Source organism: Rousettus aegyptiacus, unplaced genomic scaffold (genome assembly GCF_014176215.1).
Source record: "Rousettus aegyptiacus isolate mRouAeg1 unplaced genomic scaffold, mRouAeg1.p scaffold_m13_p_13, whole genome shotgun sequence".
NCBI lineage: Eukaryota > Metazoa > Chordata > Mammalia > Chiroptera > Pteropodidae > Rousettus > Rousettus aegyptiacus.
In genome coordinates, this window is record NW_023416288.1 from 17,095,923 (window position 1) to 17,110,639 (window position 14,717).

Below are 14,717 nucleotides of genomic sequence, written 5' to 3' on the forward strand. Positions count from 1 at the left end.
AGAATGGTTCTGTCTCTAATAGCGATAAACATCTTGAGAAAAACTTTACAAGGTGACACTGAATTCCCAAAGGACAGGAAAGCAAGGGCAAAATTCTCGAGCCTGAGTTCTCCTCCCAGAGTCTAAGAAGGAGAACATTAGATAGTGGCATCAGAAAAGGAAGCAGCCGGTTTAATCCCCAGAATATAGGAAAGAAGAAAAAAAAATGTGTGGGAATATGTTCAAGATAGAGATATGTCCCTGGAGGATTATCTGGGAGGAAGCCCTGTCTCCACAGTTATACTGATGGCTTAGAGCTGGAAGGAGAGTAGAAGGAAGGAGAAATCTGTTGCTTAATGTGGGGTGTGTGTGAGAATCTCGAACTGGAATTCTTAATACATTTTGTTCTATAGAAATACTGTTAAGAAAGGTGGTTAAATTCTACTAATTAATGCTCGACTCTAATAGAACAACTGGATGGCTTGAGCATTAAAAAATTTTGTGTAATAATATTGTTTCTGCAAGAATATTTAAGTTACTTCCCAAATTCCTGACTAATAAAATGAGTTTTTGGAATTATAACTTAGTCAAGAGTTGAATACTACAGTGGATTGGAACATTTCTCAGCACATATTCCCTTTTTTTCCTTCCTTCCATCCACGGGAAGAGTATTCTTTGCTCTACTCAAGATGGCCTTGACCATGTAACTTGCTTTGGCCAGTGGAGTGTGGACAGAAGTAGCAGGGCGGCTCTTCCACGCATAAGCCCTCAGCAGTAGCATATATTTCTGCTTGTCCTCTGGGAGCACCCTCCTACCATGAGAAAAACATGCTCCAGGGAGCTGAAGCCTTTCTGGCCTGGGCCCCAGAATAAGACACATGAAGAGGACTTGTACTTGACCCAAAGGCTGGAGAAGTGCTCTCTCTGCCAATCTGCAGACCCATGAGCAAGAAAAAATTTGCTTACTGTTGTATGCTAGTGAGATGCATTTTTGGGGGGGTATTTGTTATGCAGCAAAAGCAGACTAATACAAGGACCGAAAAACAAAAAGTACTTCAGGCTCTGAAAGCATGTTAGATAGCAGGAACTCTAAAACTTTTCAGCCAGGGTATATTTGGAGTAAGTTCTCAGCTTCTCCAGTTAACCATGATCGAAGGGACAAAACTTGTAAAGATGTGGTTTTGGTTGTTAAAAATAATTGTTCTCCTGAACTGTCTTATTACTGTACATTATGTAAATATATATTTAAGAGCATTTGTAAATGTTGATAGGTATCGCAACATGCCCCAGGGAGCTGAAGCCTCCATATGTGTACGATTTAGGTATTATATAAAGTCAATCGTTTTACAGATAAAAATGAAGAGTAACTCTTAAAGTGCTAAAGTTGTTAATTGTTTCCTAAATAAAACAACTTTCTAAAACACTCTTCACTTTTCTTCCTTAGTTAATACTTTTCAACAGAAGCAACAGGTACTGACTGTTGGGGTCTTAGTTGCTTATCTTGTACCAAATGGCCCCTCTTCTTCTGCTTTACAGTTCTAGCTTGTGTCCTTCCAGCATGAAACAGTGAGAGCTTAAAAGAATTCGGAGCTCTGAGATCTTGGCCTGTCCTTTCCCTGAATGCCTCTGGATATTGTGCCTTGTGCTTAAGTTTTTCCAAGTCTTGATGTAACTGGCTCTGCTTCTTATTCCTCTCCTTTACTTCTTCCTTCTCTCTCCGGTATGCTTCTTTGTTCCTTTTTCTTGTTTGTCTCCTGCTATTTCTCCTGCCTAGAATGGGTGTGTTGTCTGACTCTGAAGGCCATCACAGCTAGTGTGGCAACCTGAAGGAGCATGTGATGTTATCTACATTTTAAGTTCTTCTTGGTGATTCCTACTGATGTTGGAGCTAGGAGATATTTTGGGTTGTCTTTGGATGTACTGGTAGCTGAAGGAGTGGATACTTCATTACTAAAGTTCATTACTGTGACTGTCCAGAATCCTATTCTAAGAAGAATGTTTCATTCAAAGTTCCTGCTGGAAAGGAAGAGCCTCTGGTTGCCATATTTATACCAGGTGATCCCTACCCACTCCCAGCACAGTTAGCTGGGCCAGGAATGCCACCTGGTCCTAGGTAGCATATCATGGCTTGGCAAAAAGGTGAGGTGTGCCAGCTAGATTTCTCCTTTTAGGAATATGATATAGAAAATACTAACAGGGCAAATGTTAATAGCGGGAGTTACAGCTGAAAAGAATCCATGAGTTAATGTTCTGATAGTCAAGGGACCAGTTAAAGTTAAGGGGAGCAGACAGCACAACTGAAAAGAAGCAATAAGGTGAAGAAAGGGCATTCAGGGCAGAGAAAAGCAGAGTTGCTGAGAGCAGGTGATGCATAGAACAGAGACAGTGCACTTACACTCTGAATGGCTTCCCATTCCCATTTCCAGGCCATGAAACATTCCATCAAACTGCCTTTTCTTAAGGTAATGCAAATACATGTCTGTTATTTGAAACCAAGGAAAAATTTTCCTAAATAGCAAATAAGCCGGCAAGTGTGTGCATAGAGTGAGCCTTTGTCTAGGTGAAAATTCTCCTTTCTAATTTATTTATTTCAAAGGATGTAGGCCTTAGTGAGTGTCTTAGAAATAAACAGTGGGAAAAAAATATAGCTGTCCTTATCCATAACTTGGCAGTGGAGGGAACTTTTGAACTACCATCAGGTAAAGATGGAGTTAGAGCTATAAATGGGAAATTCCATAGCTCTGCAAACATGCCAATCATTGGCTGTGACCACACAGAGCTGAAGCATAACATTTCTTTCAAGAGCCAGAGACTCTTGGATCTATATTTGAAATTCAGAATATACTAACAGAATGGGAGCAGTGGTTCTTTCTGGTCTAGGAGGATTTTCTTGGCTATATACTAGGTATTTAGTGATACTTAGTAGGTAAAGGATACACATATTACTCACTGGGTTCCAAACACCAAAAGTAGCCCAACAGACACACTCTCTTACCTATTGTTTTGGCCTCTAAGTATAGGGAGCTATGTGAAAGAACATATATTACAAGTTTGAGTCTCAAATAGGACACTGAGTCCCTTATTTTCATGGAGGCATTTATATGTGCATGGCACAGTCAATACTTACTAGAAGCATATGTACAGAGGAATGGAGAGGCTTCAAAGCCTGCATTCAAATTAACATTGAAAGCTGGAGAACTGAAAGTGTGAGGATCCGACTCTTTCTCTTTCTAGGGGAACTGAAGACATTCCAAAATCAAAAGCCACCAGCTACTATAGGTGTGGAAATGAGAGCTGTAGAGAGATTGTGGCCTGTGTCTTGTGAGGCTGTGGCATGTGATGCTGAACCGATGCTGCACCCACTGCTCAGTGTGAGCAGGACGAGTCTCTCATCGGCATAGTGCAGATCAACTCTGCATCACTTGAACTTACCAGAAGCAGGTCTTTGCCTTGTTCATCAATATCTGCTACAAACTTCTCAATAGGTTGAGGAGTTTTTGAGTGAAAAGCCTGCCTGGGAAGAGCAACATCTCTAGGCCAGTCCTCCTCTCCTGGGAGTCCGATTACACTACAAAAGAACCACATGTGAACATAAGCATTAGCTGCTGTGCAGAAGCTATTTCCTATCGAATTCTAGATGAAGGTAAAGTCTAAGGGGCAGGCAAGGGGGACATAGAACCCCAGGAGTCCTTCACTTGCAAGACTCTGGTTTCTCTTGGTCCTACTGCATGCAATATGGTGATCATGGGGTAGAGGGTAATCTCACAGGAGAATTGTAAAATTCACTGGGAAGGGATAAGAGATTACTCTGGAAGCAGATATTAATATAAGAGATAATGAAGAAATGGAAAATATTATATTACCAATAAGCCCTTACATACTGACAGAGCAGGACCTATATATTCAAAGGAGCCCCACGTGGGCATACAATATTTTCCCTTATGCCCAAGAGTCCTTTCTGTGTTCTGATCAAACACTTCCATGTTGACATACTTTTATAATGTTCATCTAACATGATTTGTTAACACAGAAATTTGGTTGCACTTTTGATTAAAGAATAACCCCAAACAGTAATTATATACTTTAGAATCAGACAAAAGAAAGAGGCTAAAAGGTATGTTAGTCTTGTGCTACACAAACACTATTTTCTAATTTAATATTAAATTTAACTTATGTAATTTATATTATATAACTACTTTATGATATTGCAAAGTGTGCAAACAAAAGTAAAAACAATATCATTTATGTTTTCCCTGAAAATCATTCAGAGATCAGAAATATGGAGAGAGCATCGAGTAACATACAAACAGCACAGGCTTCGAAAATAAGCAGACCAGGGTTCAAATTCTGCATATGGGTGGGTAAGGACAAATTACTTAACTTCTACGAGCCTCAGTGTCTTCAATACGATAATGGTAATAACTCACGGTTGTTATGAGGATCAGCGATAATTTATATAAAGTACATAGCACAGTGCCTGATACACAGTACTTGCCAATATCAACACATTACCCATCATTATTATAAGAGGAAAATAATGTTATTAATCTAAAATGTGTAGGCAATTCATCGTTACCACACTAAACATGTAATGCCTAAGTTCTATTTATGTGTAATTTAAGGTTCTTCAGAAATATTAACAGCTCAGTGGCCTTATGCAATAAAATATACATTATGCGGATATTATTTATAGCTTATGTATAGGTTTGAATGAGGGACACCAGGGGATCCAAGAGCTTATATCTCATATAGATGCTAATTAACTCTGAACTAAAAAATTATAATTTAGTAAATGGAATATATGTGATTATTCAAATACTGACCAAACTACTCTTTTCTTTTTTTAATGTGTTTTTAAAATTTTATATCAGTTTCAGATATACAGTGCACTGGTTAGACGTTTATATAGTTTCCGAAGTGATCCCCCGCTTACTCTATCACCCATCTGGCTCTACACCCAGCTATTACATTACTATTGATTATGTTCCCTTTGCCGCACTCTATGTCCCTGTGACTATTTCATAACTCCTAATTCATCCTTCTTCATCCTTTCACCTTTTTCTCCCAGCCCTCCCACACTCCTCCCCTCTGGCAATCACTAGATTGTCCTCTGTATCTGTGAGTCTGTTTTTGTTTAGTTTGTTCCTTTTGTTCCTTAGATTCTGCATATAATTGAAATCGCATGGTATTTATCTTTCTCTATCTGATTTATTTCACTCAGTATAATACCCTCTAGGTCCATTCATGTTGCTGCAAAACTGAAGAATTTTATTTTTTTATGGCTGAGTAATATTCCACTGTATATATGAACCATAACTTTATCCAATCGTCTGTTGATGGGCATTTAAGCTGCTTCCATATCTTGGCTATTGTGAATAGCGCTGCCATGAACATAAGAGTGCATAGATCTTTATGAATTAGTGATTTGGTTTTCTTTGGATAAACACTCAGAAGTGCAATTGCTGGGTCTGAAGGTAGTTCTATTTTTAAGTTTTTGAGAAACCTCCAAACTGTTTTCTGTAGTGGCTGTACCATTTTGCAATCCCACCAACAGTGCACAAGGGTTCTCTTTTCTCCACATACTCACTGACACTTGTTTTTTGATTTATTGAAGATAGCCATTCTGACGGGTGTGAGGGGATATTTCATTGTGGGTTTAATTTGCTGACCAAACTATTTAAACTACAGTTAGAAATGCTGCCGGCCTGTATTAGGGTCTTCTTGGCCCGCACACGCGGGAACTAAGGCCCAGGAGGGGTGGGTGTTCTCTTGAATGGATTTACAACTTTCAGAAAGATGTGGTGGTAAATGTCACAAGATCTCTGCAAGGCTTGGTTCTCCTTCCCTTACCGCCTCAACAGAGTCAGGTCACACACCTCACCTGGGAAGCAGACACTTGTGTTTTAACTTTACCTGTCACTAGGTGTCTGGGGAAAGACAATCTTATATCTGTAGAACATGCTGGGAGAACTATGTTATTGGGGCAGAAAAAGACAAACTCATGGACATATTTACTGGAAGAAATTAATGGAAATGGCAACTTGAGCAATATACGAATTTGTTTAGTAGCAAGATTGTGAATAAATTCGAGTAAAAAGAAGAAAAAAAGCCCCACTATTAATTATTAAAGGAAATAAATATGTATGTGTTTGGACAGAATGGGACAAGTAGAGGAAGACAAGAAGAATGCTTATTAAAGAACTTTGAAATTTTTTTCATTCATTTTTAGCTTTTTAGCCATTTTTATATCAATATTTTTGCATATCAGCACCAGTTACTCAGAAACTGATTTTAATAACTCTTAGCAATAGTTTAAAATCTTTTTATTTGCATCTTTTGATATATTTATATTGAGTTAAATCTGGTAATATAGAAAGAGGAATGCCAAAAGCCCTCTGAGAAACAGTGTCTCTGTATGTATATGTATGTGTGGTATATAATTATATAGATGTATATATTATATTAACATATAAAACTGCTTATATAAATAACTTTTAAAAGTGTTTTTAAACCTATTACCTCCCCTGATTCTCATAACAACCTCCTGAGACATGTAGGTCAGGTATTATTATTTCTGTTTTATAGATGGGGAAACTGAGGATGAGGAATGAAATAACTGCCAAAGCCACACATAGCGAGTTCAGCCACAGAGCCTGGAGTGAACCCAGTTCCCCTTATTCCAAATCCAATATTTTGTTTCTATTTAATTATGACTCTGCTCCTAAAAATCCTCCAAAATGCCACAGGCTAAAGCATTTAGTTTCACTTTCAAAGTACTTGCTGTTCTTTGAAAGTATAAATCTTCCTAAACACAAACATTTTTCCCCTTAAGAGAATGTGGATTTAACTTGCTTTTTAAAAAATTTAGTTTAATATCCAATATGAACTTTTACAGCCCACATATGAATGTTGTGAAATTCTGATAGATCCATTAAAAAGTGCTTGCATCAAATTTCAGTATTTGGACAGCTGAATATAAGCCTTAAAAGTTGACATTTGTACTGGAAAGAATGACAGAGCACAAAACCTATAAATGGCAGTGATGGTGGGGACAGAAATCGTTCTTCAAGTACTTTAGAAGTGACGCTAGGGTGCAGCATTGCCCCTTTCTCTATGCCTCAGCCAGGCACGCACTCAGAGGAAACAGAACATAATTTCAATGCAACAACGCCAGAGACCAAGAAGTAAAATCTAAAGGCACAAAACACAGAGAACTTCATGGCTTCTCTCTCCTGGCAATCTAGGATCTCGGGCCTTTGCTAAAAGTGGAACTGACTTTTCCTTGGAAGCAAGTCAAACATGCTCGTCAAAGGTTCCTTCTGGTTCATCTCACTGCCTGTGTATACTCGGGGACATGAACGGTGTCGACAAGACTCAGATACCAGTGCTGGGGTGGACCGGATGCCCAGGTGGTGCCCAGGGAAAGCAGGTGAAGGACTTCAATGCCTGGCAAGTTGCTTTCAGTCAACATTGCTTTTCCTTCTCACAGAGGGTCCCTGGTATATGTCTGACTTTCACAGTTCCCTCTTCAAGATCGCACATACACAAAATACATTCCACAGTGATAGGGAAGAATAGATGGGAGTTTATCACCGAATGACAAAGAACTTGACATCCAGAAGCAGAGAATAACATGAAAGTTTTGTCCAGAATCTGTCCATCTTACAAAGTGGTCAGAAGGAGCAGTAGAAGCAGCAGCTGTGGCAGTTGCCCTGGACCCAGGCAGCCCCCAGACAATAAAGCTGGCAACTGTTTTTTAAACCTTAAAGCCACTGGGTTCTGACTCAGTGGTGGCACAGGCACTAACAGAAGTCTACTGAGCTGCATCCGGTCACCAAAAGAACAAAGTCAGGTTCCAGTTTTATTCCAACTGTTTTAAGCAGTCATGCTTGAGTAGATAGAGTTAAATATAATTCTTATCCCCAGGGGCACTTCTCTCTCATTTTACAGACTACGAATATCATAAAAACCACTGGGATTTTATAAAATGTCACAGACCAATGATCAGGGCTATTTTGGTTCTACAACTCCCATTTGCTTCCTACTCTGCCCCAATTCTGATGGGACTTGGCAAACGCGCAAATCCCAGAATGATGCCATATTGCATGCTTTGTGAGAAAAAAAGCCCCCTTTCATATTCTAGAAACATGAAAGCATACATACCCTCACATGCACACATGCAGACATGAGTGAAACTCTGTAAATCATCAAGGAGCATATAACAGATAACCAGAACTAAAGAATTTGAACACAAGAAAGAATCTTAAAGAGAATTTAAGCCCGAAGTTTCATTTCTTAGGTGAAGAAGGTAAGGAACAAAATGGTTAAACAACTAATAATGAATTATAATTATTGCTAACATGTTAAAAGCATTTACTATATACCAGGATCTGTGTAAGCCCTTTACAGGGTGTGTTAAATGACCTTCTCAAAATTGCACAGTTATTTAGCCATAGACACAGGATTTAGGATTCTCATTTCCTGTTTCGGTGCTCCAAAGAAAAATGAATTGTGTAGCATATGATCCTTGTCCAGGAAAACAAAAGAGCACAATGCAAAACCAACTTGGATGACTAAACGATACTCAGTGGGAACAGGAAGCCCAGTGGGCAAGGATGCATTACCAGGCCACCAAGTGCCCCACCTCTGATGGCGTATGCATCTAAAATGACCCCAAGCAGACAACACATCTGAACTAAAGAACTAGAACTCAGCCAAGCAAAGAAAGAGGAGCAGCCCAAAGATCCACACAAGCAACATACAAGCTTCCAGAGCAGAGCAGTGAGGATACATGTCATGATGGGCTCTGCATAGAACAGCATGTCTGCCATGTCCCCACTCACCACACAAACAGTAACACTGTCTGCAGCAGCAGCTTGAGGTAGGAAAGATAGGAGATAGACATATTATATGAACGTCAAAGGAAAATCACTGTAAATGTTTTAATGTTACAGATATTGATGTAAAATTATAGTTATTACTTACTCCAAGATTTTTCCTAGTTGATCGACATCTGAACTGCCACGGAAAAGAGGCCTAAAAGAATAAAAGATAGGTATTAAACAAAGAATTTTCTCAGGTTACATTTCAATCATCTCTGCCATTATCATTGTTTAGCAGGAAGCAAAATATTATTTAAGGGTGGAGAAGAAGTAAGGAATTGAGACGCGTTTCCTTTGGTAAATGAACGTTTTTCCTGCATGTCACACGTGTTAAGGATCTCTCATGGATATCTGGTGGTACCTGATGCCCGTGTTTTCTAAATCGCAGGTATCCTGTTTGCAGTCATCATAATAGTACCACCAGGCCCCGGCTTCAGGGTTCTACTTAATTTTATGGTGAGGTTGAACACATCACTGTCCTGGTCTCCAACCAGAGGTATATGATGTCCTTTGAAACTATTCTTGGTCAGATCCTTCTCAGAGCGCCCTTTCCTCACCATTTGGCTATTGTAGGCCACTTGTTCTGAATGTAGCAGTGAGCTACCTCCAGGTCTATTTTTCTGATTATACCACTTCCTTTTCTCCCCATATCATCGTAGATAAGCATTACAGGCTTAAAACCCTAACATTGGGCTTCAGAGGCAATTGGCTTCAGAGGCAATTGTGAACACAGCCTTCATTGCCTAAGCTGAGCATTTAACTGGCAATTAAATGGGCTTACTTCGTGATATTTCTGGCATGTTCTCTAGTAGATCGATAGCCCTTGAGAGCAGGGACTTCTCTAGGTTTGCCCCTAACCTTTAGCCTAGTGCTTTTCCTGTATAAGTACTCAGTTAATAAATATTTTGTTTGATTTTATATATACCTATGGTACACATGTAATTGTTCCCTAACTCATTGCTCAATGAATGACATAAACAGATATTTTTTAACAATGTGTTTAAATGAACTCACTATATAGGTCATATATAAAGAATCTTGCAGTCATGGCATTTCAGAAGTTAGAAGACACCTTAACATTCTACAACCATGCTTTCTATTCAAGTTATTATTTCTGAAAACAGTTATTTTCAAATGCAGTGATTTATTTGTGGCAATGATATGGGCCGAATTGTGTCCCTTCCCAAATTTATACGTTGAAGCTCAATTCTTATACCTCAGAACGTGACTGTATTTAAAGGCAGGGCCTTTAAAGAGTTAAAAATGAGGCTGTTAGAGTGGACTCTAATCCAGTCTGTCTGATGGTCTTTATAAGAAGAAGAAATCTGGGTACACAAAGAGACGCCAGGGGCATGAGTGCACTCAGAGAAATGGCCATGTGAGCACAAAGCAGGATGACAAGCCGAGGAGAGAGGCTGACACATCGTACTTGAACTTCCAGCCTCGAAATTTTTTTTAAATTTATTTTTATTACAGTAACATTGATTAAATGAAATCCAGTAAGTTTCAGGTGTATGATTCAATAGTAAAGTGTGTGTGTGTGTATGTGTGTGTGTGTGTATATTGCATTGCGTGTTCATTGCCCATAGTTAGATTTCTTTCTGTCACCACATATTTGACCCCTTTTAGCCCATCTCAAAATTGTGAGAAAATAAAATTCGTCTTTTAAGCCAGCCCAGTCTGTGTTATTTTGTTATGGCAGCCCTAGCAAACAAATGCTGGCAACTTGTACATTACTAATGCAGTAAATTCATAAAGAGGTATGGAGCTGGGTTCTGAAAGACATCGAGACAGGTCTGAAAAGAGAGCAAGGTAAGAAGAGAAAGTTTTAGAAAAGCCACACAATGGAATCTTAACAGCTATTATTTATTAGAGGACTAATGTATCTGGCATAGCGCCACATGCTCCCCACACATTATCTCATTTAATTCTCACAAAAACTCCAGGAGCACAGTAGTATTATCATCCCTGTTTTCAAATGAAGAGATTTGAGATGTTTCATGACTTACCCACAGACACATAACAAATTGCAGTCTTAAAATTCAAACCAGGTCTGCCATGCCTCAAAGCCCAAATGCCTCATCATCGTGCTGTAATACTTTTATTTCAGTTAATAATGTTCTCTGCATCACAGACAGTCCTGACAGCTAAGTGTCTAGGGATGAAAGTGCACAAAAAGCACTTTAGAGAGAACCTGGTGTTTCACAAGTGGGTACACATGGGATTCTGCACTCTGATTGCTTTACATGTGTCTAATTTGTCTTTAAATTCTTGCTCTACTTCAATGAGGAACAAAATAATTCACTGGACTGCCCTAGGCTCTCTATTCTTTCCACAATTTTACTGACTGATGGGCCTTCTAGATTTTTAAATTCTTCTCCCAGTATACTTTTTTATAGTCGTTTTGCTCACATCTTAATTGATATACCGGTTTTCATTCTTTCCAAAGCATAGAACTTGGGTTGCAGAAGAAAAATCCATCTCTTTTCTCACTTATCTGTTTCTCTAAAATTTAAGTATGAAAGCACAAAACTAGGTATAATTGGTGTTATGAGGTTTGGGAACAAATGCAAATGATACCTCCTTGTTAAGCGTATATCTCAAACGATGGTAGTAATGGATGTGCCGGGTCAGCAAGTACAGAGAGCATCAGTTTAATTTGCTGAGCTGGTGAAGTAGCTATGTAAATATGCCAAGCCCCCTGCCCTTCTGAAAACTGGTACCCACAGAAGCATGGATGACATTACCTTTCAGTACCATGGAGCAGTTTAAAATAAATACGTTGGCCATGGCTATTGAGAAGCAAACCAAATGGACTAACTTGAATGGATGCTGTTCGCAGGCAAAGGCATAAGACCACCTTTTTCTTGGGTGGGCACCAAAATCCAAGCCTGAAGCTCAGCGGCAGCAGCAGCTCACAGCCTTACTGTTTTGGTTTTTAGCTCCTTTGTTATCATCCCTCGGTAATATTCTAACATTTTTGCTGGCTCCGTTATGCACTTAAGCAAATGCTTGCTCTATTTTCTCACATTTGCCAGTTGTTTTAGCAGAGGGCTTTCTAGTCATGTAGTCCACCATATGCCAGAGCCAGGAGTATTATCTTTATTTACTGGCTAGACTTAACCCATAAAATGAGAGGTGCTTGTCATCCCTGAGTTAGAACTAGCGCATCAGCTTGGCCTCCTTTAATAAAGAGTGCAGCAAGCAAAGGTCTAAACCAAAATCACTCTTTTGTGAACACTCAGCAAAACCTGCTATGGGGAATAGAAACTTGGATGCAGCAATTTGGTGTATAGCTCAGAATGACTTTTGCAACCCTAGAAAGACCTGGTGTACGACTTTGAGGTCTATTAACTTGGCTTTGGAGCAGATGTGGGTTGGCTTGAATTATACAGAACCACTGAACTCTGACTGCATGCAATTAACTCCTAAAAAATGGATTTTTGGATGCAAACACACAGTCACAAGACAATGGAAAAGGGGCATGTGAAGGAGGGAACAGGCTAAACTGGAACTGGTACTCTCCGTGGACCAAGAGGTTGGACGTGAATGTGATCAAACTCTTAGAATCATCTATAGTCCTTCTGGCTGAAATTTTGAACATTTTGTATGAGCTGTTTTTATGACTGAAGATTATAAACATAGAGTATGGTGAATTCAGAGGAAGGATGAAACCTTTCATTGTGATGAACTCTTGGGGGTGCTGTGATGGAGTATGAATATTACTGGAGTAAGAATACTACTGCTCCAGGGACCTTGTGTGACATAATCTGTTTTGAAACACAACTCTATGGGAAACAGTCTGGACTGCATCAGGTCTCTGACCTGTGTGCACCATGTACTGAAGAAACATACGGGACTGTATTTTCACTGAGGTCATTTTGAATATTTCTTCCCTTCTCAGGTTGGCTGAGTTAATATCCTTTAATTCATATAATTTATAGCCGACAAATATGCACATAATCTTCAGACTATATTCTTTGGTTAAGTGGTAAGGATCAGGTTAATTCTACAGCCTTGAATAATTTTACAATTTTCAGAATGATTCAGCTAAAACACACAGATGCATGAGTCGGACTTGGCCGTTCTTTATTACCATGACATAGAGCTGAGCTGGAAGGAAGTAGAGAGTTAAAAGAGCAAATGGGGGAGAATAAAAGACACAGAAAGACTGGAAGACTGAGATGGAGACAGATGGCCAGACAGAGGCAACCTGAGGAGGTTCACATTGAACTCTGAACTCTATTTCTACTGACTAAAATCCTTATAAAGGCCCTCTATAAAGAATGAAGATGGGAGAGGAATGTTCTATTACATACCATGAGGCAGAGGCTCATAAAAGATAAAAAGCCTTACATTTTTTTCTGAGTTACTGCAGGGAGAGGATCCACTAAGCTATCCCATCTCCTCTGTTTTTAGACGTAATCCGTCCCCTCAACTCCTGCCTGGGTCACATACTTATTAATTCTTTTTAATTAAGTACTTAAAGATAAAATTAGCAATAGAGATAGTCTATCGAGGATATTAAGTCTGAAGCTGATTTTTATAGTTTTAAAAATATTTCTTCCTTACATAAACATTTTTTCGAAGGAAGTAAAATAATAAAATGGAAAGATTACACCTACGAAGAACATTCCCAAATAAAGACTGTGCAAATGCTTTGAAGTAACACATAAAAAGATCCTTTTGTTATACAGAACATTACTTAAAGTCAGTAACTTTTATGCATTTTACTGTATCAAAAGCTACAATTGCTTTAGTTGACTTTCCAGTAGTTTAACCAAGTACTTGGATAATGGTACACAAACATTATCTGCTGAAGATCTTTATTGAATCTAACTTTCATGAATCTCATCTCTAACTTTGTATCTACATTTCTTCTCTTCACCTGGTGTGTGATCCTCCTTTTTCTTCAGAAGGTTTTCTCCACACTCACTGCTTGGGACTATTACATTCTATTGTATAAACCCTCCTCCTTCTGTCTCTCATGGCTCTGAGCCCCTTTCTATTTCGAATTCCCACATAAACTACGGAAGAGCCTATTGGAAGGTCTTTGCTGTGTTACCCTTTGCAAGCAGTTTATTTGACAAGATAAACAATGTTTGGAGGGAAACATATGAAATCGAACATGAGTTTTTATGGAAGAGAATTTTAGGTTATTTCCAAGTATTTTCTTCAAATATTTTCCTTCATCATTATACTTGATAACAGTCAATGCTGATAAGATAAACTCTTTATGAAATACATTTTTCATTTATACATATAAGCATTTTTATTGCAACTGAAAGAAGCATATTACAAAATATAATGGTAAAATTACATTCATTTCAAACTTTAGCAAAGTCGATTCTGTTCTTATATCGCCTTAGTCACAGTTATGCCAAAACAAGTATGGTTCTTTGGGAATTTTTAGCAAGGATTTTCCCCAAGGCTTTTTTGAAGTCATGTGAGTTTAAGCCTTAATGTTTTCTCTACCTTTAATATGTTGATTTTTCAGGACATTTGTTGACTGGGGAAAGGACAGAGATTTTGGTGATGGATTGGTCCTGGGCGTGAATCCCTACCAGCCATTTCTCCTTGAATGATGTTAGGAAAGTCACATAGCCTCTTTGAATCTTATTTGCTTCATTTGTAAAATGTCCAGCTTATAGTAGACCTAAAGTTAGTGGCAACTAAATACACATGTGCTTTATCACACTCGCACATGGTAGATAACTCTCTTGTTCCTGTTCACTGTTATACACAGATGATAGCATTAAGTATTTCACTTGGTGAACAAGAAAGGAAGGGGACATTTGTCACCATGTGGTGGGTGCCCAATAAGGATTAATTAATTTTGAACTGGCAATATCATTT

The 14,717-nt window shown here is 38.7% G+C and overlaps 1 protein-coding gene across 5 annotated transcripts in view; it reads right to left on the reverse strand.

The window, feature by feature from the left end:
• Positions 1–14,717, reverse strand: part of CDK6 (cyclin dependent kinase 6) — a 210,151-nt gene that overhangs the window by 11,574 nt on the left and 183,860 nt on the right. For all 5 annotated transcript variants that reach the window (XM_016161287.2, XM_036230346.1, XM_016161288.2 and 2 more), the window contains 2 exons: positions 8,965–9,015; positions 3,412–3,547 (listed from right to left, as the gene is read on the reverse strand). In XM_016161287.2, the coding sequence (XP_016016773.1) occupies positions 3,412–3,547; positions 8,965–9,015 (187 nt within the window). The remainder of the gene's footprint in view (positions 1–3,411; positions 3,548–8,964; positions 9,016–14,717) is intronic.